The sequence below is a fragment of the Zootoca vivipara genome, chromosome 12, assembly GCF_963506605.1.
Source record: "Zootoca vivipara chromosome 12, rZooViv1.1, whole genome shotgun sequence".
NCBI lineage: Eukaryota > Metazoa > Chordata > Lepidosauria > Squamata > Lacertidae > Zootoca > Zootoca vivipara.
Window position 1 is genome coordinate 29,065,684 of NC_083287.1, and position 21,759 is coordinate 29,087,442.

At 39.3% G+C, this 21,759-nt stretch overlaps 1 protein-coding gene across 5 annotated transcripts in view; it reads right to left on the minus strand.

Annotated features, from left to right (window-relative positions):
• Nucleotides 1–1,905: 1,905 nt before the first annotated feature.
• The window catches only part of PHF14 (PHD finger protein 14), a 131,895-nt gene continuing 112,041 nt past the window's right edge, over nt 1,906–21,759 (minus strand). For all 5 annotated transcript variants that reach the window (XM_035130109.2, XM_035130112.2, XM_035130110.2 and 2 more), the window contains one exon: nt 1,906–2,097. In XM_035130109.2, coding sequence (XP_034986000.1) covers nt 2,035–2,097 — 63 coding nt within the window. In that variant the 3' untranslated portion in view covers nt 1,906–2,034. The remainder of the gene's footprint in view (nt 2,098–21,759) is intronic.

The following is a 21,759-nucleotide window of genomic DNA, read 5'->3' on the forward strand; positions in this document are numbered from 1 at the left end:
GCACACAAGAACACATAGGTGTCATGCTGGGAAACCAATGATCTGGTTCTCATTTTGACTGCGGGCAAAGAATCTCTCATCAAAGCTATAAATTTCATGAGTCTGTTCCCAAATTTAAAACCCTTAAGGAAATGGCTTTTATGGTTCAGTGGTTTTAAAGGGTTGTTCATACTTGGCTTTGTAACAAGGAAATTAATCGTTCTAAAACAAATCAGAATTATGCCATAGTTGCATGCATTTTCATGCTGTTGCCTTCAGCATTTTTCTGCTTTTCCCAGAGAACAGCACTGCAGAACCCACACCGAATTCACCACGGGGAAATATTTATGGCCTGCAATGATGGCACACCAGAACCATTTGGATAGGTAACAGAGCTTGCTCAGTCATTGGTATGTAAAAATTGTTTTCTTTAGGTCAATGTGAAATGGAGTCAGTTTCTCATCAACCTTCACTTTTCATAGTATGAAACTTATGCAAGCTTGTAGTCCCTTTCCACCTGACACAGGAGCAAACTAAAGTAACAGGAATAAGTATAGGATTTTCCCAGGGACCCAGGAAAAAGACAGAAGTTACAATAAACAATTCAGATTGCCCCCTTTCTCTTGGATGACTGGCCTTTTCAAATAATTTGCAAACAAATGCAAATTGGCTTGTGAAAAATATTGCTGCAAGTGATCTATTTCACTTTTTAAAAAGTATAACAGATGCATTATAAGTAGCAACATTTACATATCAATTCCATGTTGATGTCAGCGTCTGGAATCCTAAAACCACATTTCTTCAAGGGTGGGCCATGTCCAAGTAATATACACTGAATTAATACTAACTCATGCTAAATAAAGAAACAGTAAATAAACAGATATACTAAACAGTGGAGATGGGGAATCTTGGGCCTGGAGGGTGTAAATGTGGCCCTCTGTGCACCTCTATCCCCCCCCCCAAATAACTCTCGTCTGGCCACACACACCCTCCCCGGGTCACACAGGTGAACACCAGTAGTTGGGAGCACATGGAAATAGGGGGATTTATCTGGCTGACTCTGGTAGAAAATACAATGCGGTACCTGTTGGACCTTTGTGTGATTTTGATTAACAGGTTTTATTAGCATACTTGTTGCTAGAAGGAAATAAAGAATGATAAACCATAAAGCACACTTCACAGTGGGAAGATGTATGCATGTTCAATCAATAAACTTCAAAAAGGAAAAAAAGGAGGGGAGTTTTATGAATATGCAAATTTAATCAATAGATTAAAGTAAACTAAAAATCTGACAATCCATTAAAATTTGTTAACATTCAGTTACAGCCCTACTAAAAAAACTCAAAGCTACACACGAAAAAGAGGGCTTTGCAGATCAGGTTTCCTTATATAAAGTAAGGATAGATCAAATAAAACATTTTCTAAGCTAAGGGATAAATAAATTCTAGGTAGATCGTGAAAGGAAGAACGGGGAAGCTGCAACACTCCACGTAAGAGCAGATAATTGACAGTGGAGAATCTGGTTCATGCTATGAAAATGCCAAGTATTTGGAATGGATCAAGAAAAACACAGATTTTGCCAAGTTTTTTCACAATCAAGAGAAACTGGTTGCCCTCCCTAATTATTAATTTTAGCTCATATATTTCTGTATGTTTTGTAATTACATACTTATTCAAATTCCTAAGTAGCAAAGCCATGCATCAATGCTGAGGGATATTTGGCCTTTCAGGAGTTACATTAAATAATGCAATGAAGAATTTCAACAACTTTGCATAGCAAAAATTAACAGTAATGAGAACTCTGCTCTTCCGCTCATAACTCCAAAGCTTTTATACACTTAATAGTTTTTTCCCCCTCTTGTGCTGAAAATTCATGTTTTCAAATAACCATAAATGTCACCCAGACCCAATTAAACAATTCCCCAGTGCAATGTATATTTTATTTTCCTGTGTCATTTATTGACAACATTCTGTAATTTTTACAATGGGACACTTTAATCACTGTGGCACAACTTGAAAGCATTTCCAAGAGGAAATAAATTTCTTTCTTTTTTTTTAATTTTTCTGCTCCATGTTTGATTCTTGAGGTGAATTTTCTTCTGCTTCATTTTCATCCTCCTGCAAAACAAAAAATGATATCTTTTTATGAACCTTTAAAAGAAAAATGCATTACTCCTTGCTGCCTATATATGCAATATACCTTTCTGGGCAAGTTTGTTGAACCTATGATCCATATTCACTTGCTGATTCCTGCAAATTTATCGGCCAAGTTTCAACTCTGCAGTTCTCAAAGCAATGTCAAATAAAAGTTAAACAACTAAATTATAAATACAAGCAATAAAATAATGAAACAAATATAAAATCAACAGAAAATCAACAGGAAAATGACAAAAAGACAAGAACAAAAACATTCTGGCAGAATAAGAATATTTTTCCTTGTACTCGAAAGGAGTGAACATTGCAGATCTATTTGGTTGCTCTGAGAAACCGCTCCACAAGGGCAGCCATCATCAGGAACGCCTTAATCATGTTAACTGACCATCTTCCCCATGGAACCGGTAAAAGGGCCTTGTCACAAGAGAACAGGTGTGCCTTCAAATATCCTGGACCCAGGTTACAATTAGCACTTTGAATTTGGCCTGGAAACCATCTAGAAGTCTGAAAGAACTGGTCTTACAAGCTCTAGAATATGGTCCCAGATAGCTCTGAAAATTCAAATGGTCCAAAATGGTCAACAGTAGCTCCTTTAAGAGTGCATTATAGTAGTCAAGAAAAGACGTTGCCAGAACATGCAAAAGAAAGTCCTTATCTAAGAACAACACCAATGTGACACTGATGAAGTTGGTGAAACTGCTCCTACCTACAGCCACTATTGAAGCATCCAGAAGTAGAAATTGGCAAGTGGCCTGGTGCTCACCTGTAAACCACTTAGGTCCTTCAAGCATTCCTCAATGGGAGATTTGAATGTCAAGGAATGCTTGAAAGGGTCTGAACTGATGCTAGCCCTGCACAGAAGTCTTCTTTCCCTTATGGAAGAAAAGCTTCACCTTGAAGAATTGGCAAGTGGCAGAAGTTCCATCAAGCCTCTCCTCCAGGTTAAGTGAGGCACACAGAAACATTTGCTGCTGGGAATCATTGGGATTCTACTTCATCCCCATGAATTCTGATGGCAAAATATACAAGTGTGATTTCCCTGAAGGAGAGGCCTACCAGGTTTCCCTTTCTTTATCAGAGCCTTTTGCTACCTGATACTCCGTTTCCTTACCCTTTCCTTATCCATGAGGTTGGGAATTCCACCCTAGTTTGGCCAAGACACTCCATGTTTACACCAGCTTTACGATCCCCACTTATGCAGAGCTCTTTCCCTCCCAAGGATGAACTTCTTACTGCCTGCAGTTCTGCAAGGTAGATTCTCGAAAATCCCATACTGTGAAAGATAATGACTTTGTGGCACAAAACAGATCAAATCTATCACACATTTTATTTTATTGCCCATTTTATGCAAAAAAATAAGTACTTGGACCCCTTATTAAAGGAGGGGATTTATCGCACTGACTCTTCCAGGCTGTCTTATCTGCTGAACAATTGTATTAATGACGTTGTGGAGAATGTGGCAAGATTTTTGAGCGACGCTATTAAATTACATCACCGTAGGTCCTAAGAGCCGTTTTCGTACCTCACAATGTCTGGACAGTTTTATCCTAAAGTATCTCCTACTATGTTTCATTAACTGTGTTGTGTTTTGATCCATGTATACGAGGCACCTTTTTTTATGCCAATAAAGGAGATTGATGGATTGATAATCCATGAGCCATACTAGCTTAGGATCACTCCTGAGTTGCAAATCTTTTCTTTCACGGGGTAAAACCTCATTTAGGACAAATAGAGCCACTACTTTCCTGGGCTCCAGCCATAAGTCTTAACTGGATTGAGTTTTGTCCTCATCCAGTCCATTAGTCACTCCAGAAAGCATAGAGTCCTCACTGCTACATCTGATGAGGAAGGAGAGTTGGGTGTCACCAGCATATTGCTTACATCTCACCCTATGATGGCAAACCGTTTCCTCAAATGCTAACACTGCACTTCACAATTAAAGACAGTCGCTGCCACTGAGTTCAACATTCATTCTCCAGCACCACCTCTTGAAATATCACTGTGATGTAAGAAATGAATCTCAGCAAAACAGTTTCTTCCAACACATTCAGGTGATTGAGAAGAAAATGAATGACAGCACGAAAGGCACTGAGAGGCAAAGAAAGCAATTGTCCGCTGGGGTGACCAAAGCACTCAGACCCAAAACACGACTAAAGGCTAGGTTGAAATGGATCCAGAAAACCCTGGTCAAAAGTGGCTTACAAATCGGATCCAGAGAAGTTTAAAAACAAAACGAAGAAACCAAGAGTGTTGCAACAGCTGTAAATTGCCATTTTTTTCCTTCACCAAGGAGGCATTTGCTATCATCTAGACCAGAGCTTTCCAAACTTTTCATGTTGGTGACACATTTTTTAGACACGCATCATTTCGTGACACAGTAATTCAGTTTCACTAGCAAACCGGAGGTTAAACTAACCCCTTTTTAGCCCCGGGAAGAGTGCGGGGAGTGTTTGTGCAATGCACCTACACACTGCAGTCGACACACTAACATGTCGCGACACAGAGTTTGGAAAGCTCTGATCTAGACCAAGGCTACCACTCACTTGTGGCAAACTGCTACTAGCTAGGAGAGAGGGGGCTGAGCAGGCATAGATTCCAGTAGCATTTGCAACATATTCACAATTAATCTTCCCAAGAAGATGTAAATGCTAACATTTCCACCTTCTTGTATAATTTAGTTGCTGCCTATTTTATGCTTAAGATCAATTCATTTAGTTATTTTTGAGAAATTCCAGGAGAGGAAACCTGGTAAAGCATTAAATGAAAAAGACAACATTTGACATACCTCCTCAGACACTGACTAGCTGTTTTCTGTGCATAGTTTTTAAAATGCAAAAACCACCCTTGTACTTAAAATGTAGTACTGAACAGCATCTGCCACTGGGAAAGAGGTGTTTCATTTTTTGGAGACCAGATATGTTTTCTTCACCATTTGATAAAAGACAATAAATTTAACTTCAGAGACACTTTATGTGCTGCAGCATCGTATTTTTGTCCCATCTAGCAGGGTTTCTTGACAGGTCTGCCAATTTTCCAATTACTTGTACTGCCATATGTTATCTGAAGATCAGTCAGGTCTAAAATAGGAAACATGAGCATGTCAGGCAACAGCATGCTTACAATATTCTACAGCTTCAGCTCTAGGAGTTGCGCCCATAATTCATGGCAAGCTTCTTTGGAACATCCTGAATGAATGAAGTGACATCACAATGGCAGCATCCATAGGCATGAATAGTACCTTATACCCAATGCTAAATGATGACCTCTAAAGAATTAACTATGGAAGCCAGAACACAAAATTCAGGCAGTTCCTCATAAACACTCTTTATGATAAAGAGATTGTGGCTGTATTAATTGTGCACATTGTTCTATTTGAATTTTTAAACATTGATGCAGGCTATAAAAATACCTATTTCAATGCTATAATTAGAACAAGGTGTGAATGATTTATGATGAACCAACACAGACTAAGCAGTAAATCAAAACCTTTTAAAGTGTCTCTTCACTACCCAGAATATTAGCATAAACCTGCATTATGTTGTTCACAAAATCATTACAATATAGTATCTATCTACTTAAAAACAGCTGTAAAATACATTTTCCCTGTGGAGAATCTCAGAAGTGAACATGAGTCTGCATGCTGTCAGTTTGTAACTCTAGGCGCCTCTCCTATGTTCCTGTGAAATAAAGTGTGACATATGTGCAAGCCATTGTACAAGACTGCAACCTTAAAAGTTTTGCAGTGCAGTTTTGAACATTTCTCATTGTAGTTCAGGAAGTATTTTGTTCTTTTGAATGCAAAAACTGGCACTGTTTCTAGAGTCATTAGCAATGTTTGAACTTTCAGCTAAATGGGCTATTTAGGCTAATTATCAAGGAATGATGTTGAACAGACTGAAGTTTAAACATGTTTAATGTATTTGCTTTACTAATTACCATCTACATTCAATATAACTTTGCATCCCAAAAAAAGGAACTCCTATGATCAGGTCTTTGTTCACCCACACAGTTTCATTTGCTGGAAAACAGATTTTGCCATGATAGAAGTACTGCTGTTTACTTAAGCAACAAAAAACAGGAAATCTTGCAGGGGAGAATATGGGTAGTGAAGAGGCACTACCTGGTCTACATTCCAATTAAATTCAGATGAGGCTGATTCTAAATTACTGCCTATTTAGTCAAAGTTTAGCTTGGGAAAGACAAATGTCCCATTAGCCATATATCTGCTAACAGGAAAAGTTCAATTAGGGCTGTGTGCGTATTGAAACACAAGTGTGCACACAAGATATGGACCAGCATATCATTGTTGTGGTCGGCTAAGGAATTGTCCGAATTATCTTTGCTAGGATATTGGCCACTGAATCTGCATCTGTAACCTGCTGTTTCACACATTACATTTCTTCATTCAAATGCCCAGCGAGGGAAGGTCAAGAGTGCATGTGTGTATACTGGCGCCAATTGTATGTTTCTCCTTATCTTCACTAATACAGGCTCTGACGGGAACAGATTGAGGCTGATTACAACCTGGTACACTAAATCTTAAGGGTTGCTTGGAAGGCTGGGAGATGAGGCCACTGACACACTGACCTTCCCTTTCTTTTGCCTGAGGGTCAAGGGTGTTGGTGGGGGCTGGGAGAGGCTGTGTCTTATAGCGCTCATCTCCATTGTGTTACTTCCAAAGTACAGTGAAGAATCATGAGAACGGTCCACAAAACTTACAGGATGCACTATTGACCTTTTGCTTTCTAAGTTTTTAGGAGAGAAGGGATGCTTCCAAATTATCCCCAGTTTTAACAGTTCTGATTGACCTTACACAGGTTGCAGGGCAACACTAATACTTTCTGCTATTGTTCTGGCTTAAGTTTTCCCGAATGCTGATGCAATGGCGGCACATGAATTAGATTTTCATTTTGATTTTTTTTTTTAAAAGCTTCCTTATCTGTGCATGAGGAGGACATTTTTCTGCAACCTCACTGTAGAATTTGCTTTTCAAAAAAGAATTACTGGGTGCGCCTGTGCTGATGTGCACACATGCCCTTTTGGCTTGGATGGCAAGGGAAGGGAGGCAGGTAGATGCTCGCTTGGGACACACACACACACACACACACACACACAGAGAGAGAGAGAGAGAGAGAGAGAGAGAGAGAGAGAGAGAGAGAGAGAGAGATTGGGAAAGATTGAGGGCACAAGGAGAAAGGGACGACAGCGGACGAGATGGTTGGAAGCTACCAACATGAGTTTGACCAAACTGCGGGAGGCAGTGGAAGAGTGCTCTGGTCCATGGGGTCACGAAGAGTTGGACACGGCTAAACAACAAAACAAAACAACAACAACACACACACCCTACTCAATAAAATTGACAGGTGTAAATATACTAGTCAGTTACAGTCCTCTGTGACTAAGGAAGTCACTTCCAATAAAACGTGGGTATAGGATTGTGGTCTTAGTGAATTTCAAGTCCTTGCTAGTTTCCGCTAACCCAGTTTTGTGCTTAAAGGGCATATATTTTGTTGCAGAACTTATGCTTATACATGCCCTTTGGAAGAAGAAAAGAACCATCATGGAATTAAGGAAAGGTTAGCGTACCCTAAAGATTTTTTTTAAAAAAACCATGCTTCTTTAGGCAGGGCACGCAAACTGCATATGTGCCAATTCTGAAATTATAGACATTCTCTATAAACATCTAAGAAGTCAGTTTAAGTGAGGCAATCAAATGCAGCCAGAATTCATGGAAGATTTACGGAACAACAAATACAAATAAAACACCTGTCCAACTTTATTATTAATTTTAAAACATCCAGTGATTTGATTAGTGCTACAAATGTATTGCAGTGCTTCCATAGAGTATGATTTTATAGCTAGAAAGTTGCTTCCTGTTGTGTTTCCCAGCTTGACATAGGGTTATAGGTTATAGCTCCCCTACAGCTAAAATAATGACTAGAATTCCACTTCCATGACTTTTTTTTCAGAGTGAAAGAAACACTTAAACTAAGTTAGAGTAGAAATAATGTTCAGAAATTAAAAGAAATGTTTTACGGGAATTAAAACAAATTGCTGTATGTCCCTGTGCTGAGGGAGGGGGAAGGGGGGGGGACGAGGAGAGCAGAACAAGGCAGGAGAAAGGAGAAAGATAAGAAAGATTGACCTGAGCCAAACAGATGGGTTTGAACATTCACTTTTAACTTTCCATTGTACAGGAAAAGACAAATTTTCCCCTTTATATCAGATGACAACATGTAGTCTCAAAAGAAAGAAGTGGCAGACAATTATTATCTCTACAGGAACAAAGAGAAAATTCTATACATAGATCATACATCAATCAATTCATAATGCTAGTAAGAACCCAATTGTACAGATATGTGTAATAAACCATACCTATAATTTGCCCTTCCGTGTAAATCAGCATAAGAGGCATATTGCAGATTGCACAGGGCCAAGGATAATGAGTGATGTTACCTTGCTAGGTTTTTCAGCAGGAGAAAAAAGTAGAATATATTGCATTGACATTGAATAGGGGCAGAGGTGTATTATGTCAAGCCTTAATACGAAAAGCTAAAGATAAGGGCTAGATAACTGAGATGGCAACAGACCAATGCTTTAACTGACAAATAATGGATAATCTCTTGGTTAGATCCACAGAAATGGCCATGGGGGAAAAAGTTTGCGCAAGCCCATATTTCTGTCCCCTCCTCCCTGTGAGAATTCCCCCGCAACCTCCAGAGAGTTAAGGGACCTTGCTGAATGGGGAGGATCCCCATAAAATGGACAAAGGCACCTTCTGCAAGCAGAGCCGCCCCATGGCATGGTGCTGGGGATAGGACCCAACAGGTCAGCATGCCCCCCAAAGAGCAGAAAATTAACTACCCACAGCCTCTGGAATCAGATACTGCTGCATATATATCACTCACAGTTCATTTTTCTACTGTAACCTTAACTGCTTTTCTAAGTATGTGAAACTGGAAGCTTAAAAGTTAAATGCTCACCAAAGCAAAAGTCGATTTCAAAAGTTAAAATGGCTGAACTCACGTGAAGAAGCCTATGTTATCACTCAACTTACACCTTGTGAACAAGAACAACCAAAAGCTTTGGGGTACAATATTACACACACAGCACACTGAGTTGGTTTGTGAGTGATAACATGAACCACGATGCTTCAGGGAAACTGGGGTGCCACTATCTGCCACTTTTTATTTTAAAAACTCTTATGTTGAACCATTTCTAGAGGATTTTCTTTTAAAAAAACCTACTGGAATAATAGAAAATGAAATAAAAACAATCCTGAAACAGCGCAAGCATTATTGAGTGGGATAGCATTGCTGCTATTTATTGGCAACGTGACTGCTTTCATGCAGAAACTGGACAATAGGGAACAGAGAATAATTTTATGAAAGAAGTCCCAAATGTAACCTAAAAGATTCACAGCATGATAGAAAACCTGGAGGAAAAGAGAACTGTGTCACTTGCCAATAACCAAGTTGCAAACAACATCCAATTGCTGCCTGTGACAGTCGCCTGTGCAACCACATTTGGCGCAGCAACTACAACAACAGCAATTAAAAAAGCATTATCTGAAGAAGTGTGCATGTAGGTATCTGAAGAATTGTGCATGCACACGAAAGCTCATACCAATGACAAACTTAGTTGGTCTCTAAGGTGTTGCTGGAAGGAATTTTTTTTTATTTTGTTATCTGTATAGGGTTACCCATTTTCCACATACAAAATATTCTGCTTTGAAGACTTGATAAATGCAATATCCTTGCCACAACAACAACAAAAACGCCAAGGAAGATATGTACAACAAATGGAAAACAAGTTTCACAAATGTTGGATAGCAATTTGGTTGGGGTGGGATGATGACAGAAATGTACAGATTAGTGGGGAGGAAATGTTATATTTAAATGATACATAGAGAGTAGAAAATGAAGAACATTAATTACAAAAAAAAAATGGTAAACTCACCACAGAGATTCATGGGCACTATTAAAAATGTCATACTTGATAATCAAAATAAATGCTCATCTTTCCAACTTGAATTTCAGTCAAACAAAATGTGGGATAATGAACACGCATTTCTAAGCCTACCTTTAAGTAAGTTATATCAACTTTGCAATGTATTTCAGTAGTTGCAAAATAGACACGTCCGTCATCCCTTATTAAATATGTTTGAGGGTTTTCGCAGAGGACAAGGCTTTTGCATCCTACTTTTTTTGTGTGATTTCCTACCTGTTCAACACAACATGCCAAGTTTGAAGGAACATGTGCTTAAAGGGCAACAGACTCAGAGATAAATCAATCCTACAGTTAAATCAGCACGGAGAGCGCACTGAACTCTTTGAGTGCACGAGGGTCTTTTCCTATTTCATGTTGTCTCCTTCAAAATGTGCCACTGACAAATCTGATAATGAAGCACAATATGAGAATATGGCGTATGACTGGAAGAGTCCTTTAGCACTGGATATTACAAGAAAATATAAATTTCTTTTGAGAGATAGCAGGTTCCTGTCACTGCATCTATTTAGCGATAAGGCAGCTGTTTGTTTCCCAAGGAAAGGAGACCCTCACTACATGGATCATTTTCATAGTGACAAGCTTGACAAGTCTGACATTTACATCATGAAATATTCTCAACCAGCCATCAGGAAAATGCACCCTCTGGGGCCACTGGGAAACTGACAACCTTACCTTTCAGTGTGCATCTCCATTATTTCTCATTGTCAAAACGCAACCATTTCCCTAACAATGTCTCTTTCCAGACCTGATGGGTTTATTTTTAATAAAAAAATATTGAGACTATGAGCAAAATAACCTTTCAATGCAAGCAAGAGTTGACCTCAATTAATGGATTGCAGCCACATACCGTAATTTTGCTCAAGCACAAAGAGGTAGCCTTAAAAGCTGAAGGGGGGGGGGGAGAAAGAGAGAGAGAGAGAGCGAGAGCGCCAAAAGGGAGCATTAAAATCATGTAGTACTGACACAGCACTCTAGATGGCAATGCAAGACCAAATTAGGCCTATCTATCAGCATTACTATTTTTAAAGCAACAAATAGCATTTTAAGGTCTATAAACACCTGCATGTTTATCTCAAAACAAACTCCTTTAATTTGTACCGATATGAAAACTTCAAGGATTAAAAAATGGGTCTGCCAGATTCTGTGTTTTTCCATTTGCATGCCTTCTAATTCCGACAAAAGGGATATGTGTACCATTGCAGATTCCTCAAAGCCGAATTTTCATTTACTGCTCACTACAGTGGCAGGATTTTATGCCAGCTCTCAAAGTCTCCATCTGTTTCTCCTCCCCCTTAAGCTTAGGAGGAAGCCTTTCCGCAGAGTGGCCCTTTTGGCCGCCTGCCAGTGCAGTTGTGATTTTCGGCTGGGCAGGTGGTGCTTGGAAGCAAGCACAAAGTCCTGCCTTAGGAGTAAGATGCTTATACAGTATACGTCTATCTGCAGAGGCGGTGGGGGTGGGGAGTTGGGGGAAAGTTGTTTGCTCACTTCTGAAGGCATTAGATAGGAATATTTGGCAAGAAGTCATAGCAGAGATGGAAGGTTCCTAGAAGTATCTTCTAAGCTTAACCCATGTGCACTGAGGCAGGAGGAGGGATTAAGGCACACCGTGCCAGAAATATCTGCACAGGTGAAGGTATGAATCTATTTATTTTAAGCCATTTCCAGAGGCAACAATGCGTCATCACCACTGAAACAGTCGTATGGGCCCACGAAACCAGCATCAAATAGAGAGCACCACAAGCATTGCCCTGCATGTAAATAAAGGTCATAATTCTTACTGACACTGAAATACTTTTTGTTTTCACTGCCAAATGTGTTCAACGTTTTATACATTTCCACTAGCGTTTCTAGGCACACCCAGAAAGTATACCTGCCTTTTAAAATGTTATTACGTTTTTATCCAGGATAGCATACCTGTTTGTGTCACTTTTATCCTCTAAGCGTCTCCCTGTTAGGTGGATTGGTCTTGAAAGATGGGGACTGACCCAAAGTCATTAGTAAGAAAAAATTTAAAATTGTCCAGTAGCACCTTAGAGACCAACTAAGTTTGTTCTGGGTATAAGCTTTTGTGTGCAAGCACACTTCTTCAGATGCACATGAAAGCTTATGCCCAGAACAAACTTAGTTGGTTTCTAAGGCACTACTGGACACTTTTTAAATTTTTTTAATTTATTTTGACTGCGTCAGGCCAACACGGCTACCTACCTGAATCCAAAGTCATTAGGTAAGCCTTGTGGTCTGTGGGTGTTAAACCCAGTTCTCCCACATCTTAGTCCAACACTCTAACCACTACACCACACTGTTCTTGCATGCAAGATTGAGCCATAAATATTTTAAGATGTAACATACATCCCTGAATAGGGACTTCCATTGTTTGACCTGTAATGGTAAAGAGCACACACTTATAATGTTCTTAATTAGCAAATATTACTACCCATTTCTAGAACGTGTTCTATAACGTGTTCCTGAACATGTCTCATGAAATGAAAGAATTATGCTGTAGTACCAAATTCAACACAGCACAATTCTTTCATTTCATAAAACACGTTCTAGAACACATTCTAGAAATAGGTAGTAATATTTGGTAATTAATAACATTATAGGTGAGTGTTCTTTACCGTTACAGTACCAAATTCAAAGGGACAGCGGTTGGTGCTGTGGGTTAAACCACTGAGCCTAGGGCTTGCCGATCAGAAGGTCGGCGGTTCGAATCCCCGTGACGGGGTGAGCTCCTGTTGCTCGGTCCCAGCTCCTGCCAACCTAGCAGTTCGAAAGCACGTCAAAGTACAAGTAGATACATAGGTACTGCTACAGCGGGAAGGTAAACGGCGTTTCTGTGCGCTGCTCTGGTTTGCCAGAAGCGGCTTTGTCATGCTGGCCACATGACCTGGAAGCTGTATGCTGGCTCCCTCAGCCAATAACGTGAGATGAGCGCCGCAACCCCAGAGTTGGTCACGACTGGACAGGTTAAGGGTCCCTTTACCTTTACCAAATTCAAACTTCCTAAATCTTTACAAAATACCATATTTTTCCATGTATAAGACTGGGGTGATTTTCCATTTAAAATAATGTCAAAAATTAGGGGGCATCTTATACATGGGGGCGTCTTATAGACGGAAAAATACAGTAATCATGAAATATGACAACTGGATTTGCTGAAGGATAATCTGGAAGGTTTTTTTTAATCTTTTCAGTCTCAGAGATTTGCAAGGTGTCCTCTGCTACCACGTTCCTAAGCACACGTAGAATGCATTTGAGGCAGCACTCTGCAATAAAGAGCTTGGTTTGCCTTTCCAACTTCCTTCCCTTCTCTACTAATTATGAGTATGGGTTAAGGTTGGAATACTCTGACTTGCTATTCTTGGACCTGAAGGATTCCCTTTGAGGGAACAGATCAGCTCCCTCTTTATTAGAATTCACAAACAATGAAGTCGTCTTTTATTCATTTATTTAACAAAATTAATATACTAATTGATTGTAAAAACAAAAACAAAAAACAACAAGCAAAAAAACCCGAGAACCCTCTAACCATGTCAAAGAATGTGGGACTTTTACAGTCATATCTTGGTTTAAGTACGCCTCAGTTTGAGTACTTTCAGTTTAAGTATTCCGCGGACCCGTCTGGAACGGATTAATCCACTTTCCATTACTTTCAATGGGAAAGTTCGCTTCAGGTTAAGTACGCTCCAGGTCAAGTACAGACTTCCGGAACCAATTGTGTTTGTAAACCGAGGCACCATTGCATTTCCTTTCCTCTTGTTGCTAGTAGAGAGTTCTTTCTGGTGCTTGCAGTTGTTTGTGATTATAGCATACACTTTCCCCTCTAGAGGACGACCCTCTGAGCACTTCTTTCTATATGTCCAAGATGGTGTAAAAGAATGGGAAAGGGAGGGCGAGCCCTGCTGCTGTGAGAAAAAGTGGGGGAAAGAATCTGAAGCTGGGAGCCTAAGGAAGATGCTATCTATCACACTGAAAAACAAAGTCGAACTAAAAACCTCCCCTGCAAGATTGCCATGTCAGTCATTTGCCCACTGATGGAGCCCTTCAGATGATGGTGGGTTTAAGCTGCAGGGATGGGTGGCCATTTTAATTTCCCATAGTGTCCTGGGGTGACACAACATCAGGGGAATTGTGGGAAATTAAAATGGCCGCTTGTATGAGAGTTGGGGCTCCAGAAGTTGTACAAAGGCACTGATGCTGAATGTGTACACTGCTTTGATCACACTGCTCCCCAATATTTGAGAGAGATTCTTAAATTTAAAAAAAGTCCACCTGCAATTATGTTAGAATGCTATGTTTTAGTTACTGTATGTCTGCTATATCACAACCACACTGGCGTGATGTGTTAATGTATGGGTGTAGCCAGGATTTTTGTTGGGGAGGGCAGCCAAAGTTGTTGAGCTCATGGGTTAGAGCAGGCATCCCCATACTTCGGCCCTCCAGATGTTTTGGACTACAATTCCCATGATCCCTGACCACTGGTCCTGTTAGCTAGGGATCATGGGAGTTGTAGGCCAAAACATCTGGAGGGCCGCAGTTTGGGGATGCCTGGGTTAGAGCAAGCAGGGCAGCTGCAGGCAGGAATCCTGCATTGCAGGGGGTTGGACTAGATGACCCTCGAGGTCTCTATAATTCTATGGTTCTATGTCTGTACCTTCAGCACAGAATCCTACGCCACCACAACTGACACTTCCATTTCCAAGTATAAAGGGGGAAAGCACTGCCTAGCAAATATAAAAAATATCTCAATTATTAAGCAAGTTGCCCTTATTGAGGGAGAAAATAGGGAAAATATGCAGAGTGCGTGGCTCTGACCAAAATTAATTAAAATTTTAATGTTTTACAATTCCACCATAATTCTTGAAATGGTGCATTTATTTCATAGTAATAAACACTCAGATCATTAAGTAAAGTTCAAAATCTGTGTTATGCGCTACATTTAGCAACCTTTGGCTGCTTTCTTCTGTCTTTCTTGATTCAGTTTTCCAATGCATTGGATAAGCAATTGAGGAACAGAATTAAATGTCCTGATGCTGCATATTTGGAATTCTTATTTCATTTACTATAAAGGGCAATTAATTTACGATTCTACATTGAATTCCCAATTTGGTGGGCAATGATAGATGCCAAAATGAACTTACTGGGAAACACTTCATTAAATTTACTGTAAAAAGAACTGACAGGGATTTATTTTTATTTTTTTGTACCAGGAAAAACAACAACCCCTTTATTAAATAAGATAAAGGTTGAAGCTGTACAATAAATTTAGAGCAACTTGTGATGGACAGGCCCTGAGTCTACCTCCTGTTGACCCAGTAACCAATGGAAACTGGTGAGTCTAACAGCCAATCAGGAGAAAGAAAGAGAGAGGAATTTAAATTAGATGCTGACAGTTTAACAGAGTGATAGGGACTGTCTGAGACAGCGCAGGCAGGGATTGCCTGTGGGTTAGAAGGGACCTGCAATTAGAGACAGGGATTGGCAGAAGGGGTCTCTGGCTATCTGAGAGGACTCAGATAGGGTTTATCTGTCAGTGGGGACAGATAGCGAATTGGCTCTCAGTGGGATGGCTTCGTTGGTAGAAAAGAGGACTCTCGGTCTCAGGGTTGTGGGTTCGAGCCTCACCTTGGACAAAAGATTCCTTCATTGCAAGAGGCTGGACTAGATGACCCTTGTGGTCCTTTCCACCTCTACAATTCTATAATTCTAAAGATAGGGACATTCTGTATGCAAACAAGGTTGTATCTACCTGGGATTGTAAAAGAGACTGTTTTATAGGTAGTGTAGGACAATGGCCATCCTAGAAAGAATTGATCTGTCCAGTGACAGGTTTAAAGCATGAAGTAAAGGAAGATCTTAAAAATCTCTGTAAAGAAGTGTGTGCTTGAAACAAAGTGTTGAGCCTTTCAAAAGTAACCCCTATGCTATAGCCTCATTGAGTATGAACAGTGCTTTTATCTAAAAAAAATGTTTAGTGGTACTCTCATTTTTGATTTTATAGTTCAAATCGGGAAAAATAAATACAGTAAATGGACAAAAGTACAAAGATTCACAAAATGTACGCGTACCCCCCCTCCCCCCCCCGGAAAAAAGCACCAAGTATAAACAAATAAAAGTTCTAGTTTCTAATCAACATGCAGTGGGGGCCAGTGAAATATTTTGAAATATATTTATTGGAAGAGCTTATACTGAGATAAATATGGCAGACACTGCAAGAGCCATTACAGGCCAAAGGAGTCACAGAATGGGAAGGCCTTAAAAAAGACCCCTCAGTTTCACCAGACACTCCCTTTCTTCCAGCCTTCACTATGTTAGCAAAACCAATAAAGGGCAAAACCAAAGGTGAGCAGGGAAAACTGCACTTAAATCAGTTTCGATTTAAGAACAAGTGGTTTAATATCATTTTATTTTAGTTATTGTTATACATATAATGTATGAGATGGAACAGCAAGGTATTCTTGTGCCACTAGGATTATCAATTAGAATAACTGAAAATAATGTATTGGTGGTTATTCAATTTCTAACTAAACACTTTCCAATGAGGGAAAAACTAGATTAATTTTAAATGCAGATCTATAATCTAGTCAAATCCATAATACATTAAAAGGTCCTCAGTATATTTTCTAGTGCCTGGTTGGCTTACAGTGATGGAAATGAACAGCATATATCCTTATGAGTATATGATGTAACATTGCCATGGGATTAATTGCCATGGGATCATTTTATTACTTAGAAGTTGGGGGGGGGGATTGACTTAATTTGAAAAGCTGCCCATTAATGTTAATATGAAGATATATAACAGTACTTTGTTGAGTTGTTTCATTATCTGTAACAAACAACCACAGAATCAGAGAATTAAAATTGGAACAATATTTGCTATCCTGTCCTTAAGCACAAAAGGAGGAAAAATTAAGAAACAGATAAAAGGGTAATGAGAGGTGGGAAGGGGGTGAGATTGGGAAATCAAGCTTTAAAAACATTTCAGCTGGTCAAGGAGTCAGACAGAAAAGCAGGCAGCTGCAGTTGGTGTTTTAGGAGCAAGAGGCAAAATGGACTCCAAAGTGCAGTCTATGGGCCATTAGCTGCTTCAAGTAATTCCTTTGCTCTTGAAATGCCAATTCTAGGAGTTGCACTGCTGAATCATCAAGACCAGGTAGAGAGCAGGATTTCCAAAATGTAAAACCAGTTGCATAGCAACTAAGGCAGCGTATCAAATCTGAACTGTACAATTCTCATTTAGCTGCATGATGCTCATTTAAATTAATAGAAGGAATTAGTGCAGTGCAGAAATATAGCTGTTTCCAAGATTTCTGCCAGCACTCAAGCTAGTGGAAACACTTTCAGTGACCAAGGACTTATGTACAGACCCATGTATACTCTTTCCTCTAGTCAAGAATCAGAATTTTTGGAAATGCAGATAGCAAGAAAAGAAGAAGAATATGGGAGCTTCACACAGGGCTTACACAGTTGTCAGATATTATTATGCAAAATTTGTATTTTAAAGTCTTGTGCATATACCCATGTATTCATGCATACTCTGTCAAACGTAAAATATTACTATTTTTAATGCAATCAATCATTAGCTTAATGAATGGTTGAATGTTTGAATGAATGAATGCTTGTTCTGCTGAAACGGCTGAGAGCTGTTGACGGACTTTGTAAATAAACAGGACTTTGTCTCCAAGAACCAAGAAAAGAGCTACCTTCGTTAAAAGTTAAGGCATGAGTTGGCTGAAACTGCAGAGTCAAGGTAGTAGTCATACAACAGCTTCTTGACTAATCTAAATAAGATACAAACAAAAATACTAACAGAAGCAATAGAAAAACCTTATAGCACTGTCCTTGTCGCAACTCCTCTGAATGCTTGATTTCTCTCCCTCCCTCTTTCTTTCTCGGTAACTTAAAAGTTGCAGTTAAATAAAACTCAAACCAGTTTGGGACTGTGTATGCTGGCTGCACTACATATAGAACATCCTTTGTATAAAAACAAAAGAAAGGTTCTCCTTTTCCCCTTCTTTCCTACCTCTTGGGTTTCAACAAAAAATACTTCATTAGAATATTGGTGTTTAATTTTTGTTAAATCCCAAAAGAATACAAGCAAGCACATGTCAACTTAATGAACACTGATCAAAAGAAGAACTGAGCTCTCATGAGAATTCTTTTCCCCAAAAAGTGGCATTGACAGTCCCAAGAGTATCATTTTTATGTCAACTGATAAATGAACAAGATAGCGAAGAAGTTGTGACTAATAATAGAGAAGAAAGAAGGGTGGGAGACCACATCTGTCACAGAGAATATATACTCCTCCTGTCTAATAAATATGCATTAACTTCATCACCAGAATCTCAAATAATGGCTCATTCCATTTTTAAATGACCTGAACAATTCAGCTGCTCTTTATTTATTTTTCTGGCTATGATGCAATTAGAAACCTCAACAGAAATTAAGTATGGTACAATATAGTGTACTACTGGCTAACTTAAAATCATATAGGATAAATGTTACATGCATTATATGCTCCAAAACACACTAACAAAATTCTTGGTGTTTTCAATTTCTTTCCTTGTCTCCAGACAAAATCCCTCAGGGGAGCCTGCCTGACACCTCATCTATGACATACGTTTTAAGGGTTCACTGAATTTTAGGCTGATTTTTGTACCCAGAAGTGTAACAGAACTCAATCCATTCACAAACAAATTTTCCCAACACAGTGTTATATAATCCTTACTTTTGTCTTACATTCAGGAAAAAACACACACCTTCAAGTGGAATTTTGTAGGTTGTAGTGAACAAACAGCTGCCATTTTTAAAAGGTACTTTCCACTGATGTGATTAGCTGCCTTATGAGCTAGTTTTATATAATGACCTTGTAATATCAAAATGAACTTCACTTTAATCATGGCATTGCATTCTTTCTCCTGCTCCCCTGCCTCAGCAATGAAGCATTCCAAAAAACTTCACATGGAGTTTAGAAGAAAAAAAAATGTGGATCAAAAGCAATGTCCACTTGCTTTCCAAAGAGAATGGAGAGGTTTCCAAAATTGTAGGTTGCCAACAGTTGACATCAGAATGGGGTTTCTAGTCCAAACAAAGCATGTTTAGTTCCACAATGCAAGCTCAGGATTTGAACGCTACAGCGTAAGTACAACCTCAACTAGGTGTGTGTAACATTGCAGCCAAAAAGCTTCCCTAAGACTGTCTCAAGGCAAATCTAAAAAAATGTAGTACAAACACTGACAACTGGGAAACACTGGCCTGTGAGCGCTCCAACTGGAGAACAGCCTTTACCAAAGGTGTCATGGGCTTTGAAGACACTTGATCTTGGGACGCAAGGGAGAAACGTGCTAAGAGGAAGGCACACTTGGCAAATCCACACTGTGATCAACTCCCGCCTGGAGACCAATGTCCCCACTGTGGAAGGACGTGTGGATCCAGAATTGGCCCCCACAGTCACTTACGGACCCATTGTTAAAACCATGTTTATGGAAGACAATCTTACTCGGCTACGAGTGATCGCCAAAGAGAGAATCTTTGAATCATGAATCTGGCAGATCTAATTTTGACAGTAAAGAAGAAACAACTGCAGTGTTTGCATTTTTGTGGATTTTGATTGCCATGTTTACATGCATGAAATGATTACAGGCTTTGCAAGTATTCACTTGTAGAAATATAAGACCTACCGTCAGAAACAAAAGTAAGTGCTATATATCTAAAAACGGCTAACTTTCAGAAAAATCTACCCAAGTACTATCTTTGATTTACCTGAAAAGCCTCCTGCTGAAGTGTCAATGCCAAAGAGCAGGCAGTGGTCTAGTACAGACACTGGCTGTGATCCAGCAAGCGAGCACTGCTAAGCACAGCCAGTGTTTCCCCACTGTTAGCTATTCAATGGCTTGCGTACGCTGTTCTTGGCTTTCCATGATAGCCAGTGAGACTTGGCTACACATAATGTTCTCTAGCTTGCAGCCACTACAATTAAGACTGCTATTTACTGATGCTTTTGTACAGTTTTCAGTAACTACATGCGGACACAAGCAAGATATTTAATAACACAAATTAAATGATTTGGTGGTTATGTATGCAGTTTGAATTGACTTGATGATACCAAGTCTAAATACAATTTCGCTGCTACTAGAGTTATGCACTTCCATGACAGAACGAGTATATTATACCTACAGCACTAAAAATGCTCACTTTTCACAACAGATGTAATATCAACTATTTCAAAGCGCTTCCCAGGTATGTGGTGGACCCAACAGACAATAAGCTCGAGATTTTATTAGCTTCACTGAGACTACCGAATGCACTTAAGTTTGCAAACTCTTGGTATTATGCCATGTAATGTTTACTTTTTCATCCATACAGTCTACAAGGTTGTTTGCTAGTATAATATATGACTATTGTACTATTAAAAGCCATAGTAAAACACAGTAAGAGAACAACATATTCACAGGATATAGACAACTAATTGACTACTGACTCAAATATTCCAGTTAACATTACTGCTTTTGCCTTTTGAACCAGTTGAAGTTTCCACCTAGCTGTTACTTGATGTATTATAAGTGAGATTCAAATCCAAAGCGTTAATTCATGACACATCCTAATCCTTTGAGTGAAGGGTGAGCGCTATGGTTAAATGCATGCATTAATATTTACTTGGTCTTAATCTGTTATGGGTTCCTTTCACTTTGCATTCACATGTGCTTTCAGAGGGAGGTTTCAACAAATCAAATGACAGCACTTTATTGCAAATTAAACAAATTAGATGGAAAAACAGAAAGTTGAAAGAGATGGAATTTAGACAAGCAAGATAGGCATTTTGTATCTCTCTGCCTTATTCATTAATACATTGCACGATGCTGCAAAGACGTGTCAATGTTTGTGTTTCCTTTACAACGTGCACTTACAACGTGCCCAGTATTACAAGGAATCAAAACAGCATGCTTCCTACTGCCAGTATAGGTCTTTAAGTACCATGAGTAATTATCAAGCACACAAAGTGAATACAAAAATCTGATTAGGAACAGCAAAAGCAATGCAGCAACTTGGCTGCTTAGTGTTTGTTTAAGTTGTCCTCTCTGTTGTGGAACTTGATGGGCTTTTACTACTCGTTATATAAGCGTAGGTGGTGTCACTAAGGAGACACATTAATTGCTTTTGACTCAAGGTTTGAAGTGTACATAATTTCAAGAGTCTAAATGATTTTATATGAAATCTGTTGATGCAGAGTTGTTTAAACTATCGGTAGTTGTATCGTGGTATAATTATAAGCTTTAACTATCAGCAGTTAGCACTATTATTCTATTGAGCGCCTGTCTGTAGAACAAAGATGAATCTTAGGGTCAATTAAAATAATAGTACAGGTAACATGCCACAACCCTCTAATTTTACAGCATTCCAGGGCTTTTTTCCAGCAGGAACTCACAGGAACTCAATTCCTGCACCTGTCAGTTAGGGGCAGTGCCATTATAATAAAACAAAGGAGGCACCTCTTTTTCTAGAAAAGAGCACGGGTGTTGCTAGAGGTTTAAAATGGAACGTATGCTTGTTTGAAAGTGGCCCTGTGCCAGAAATGCACCTTGTGTGCAAGGTTCATAGATATCAAGGTGGCCGTAT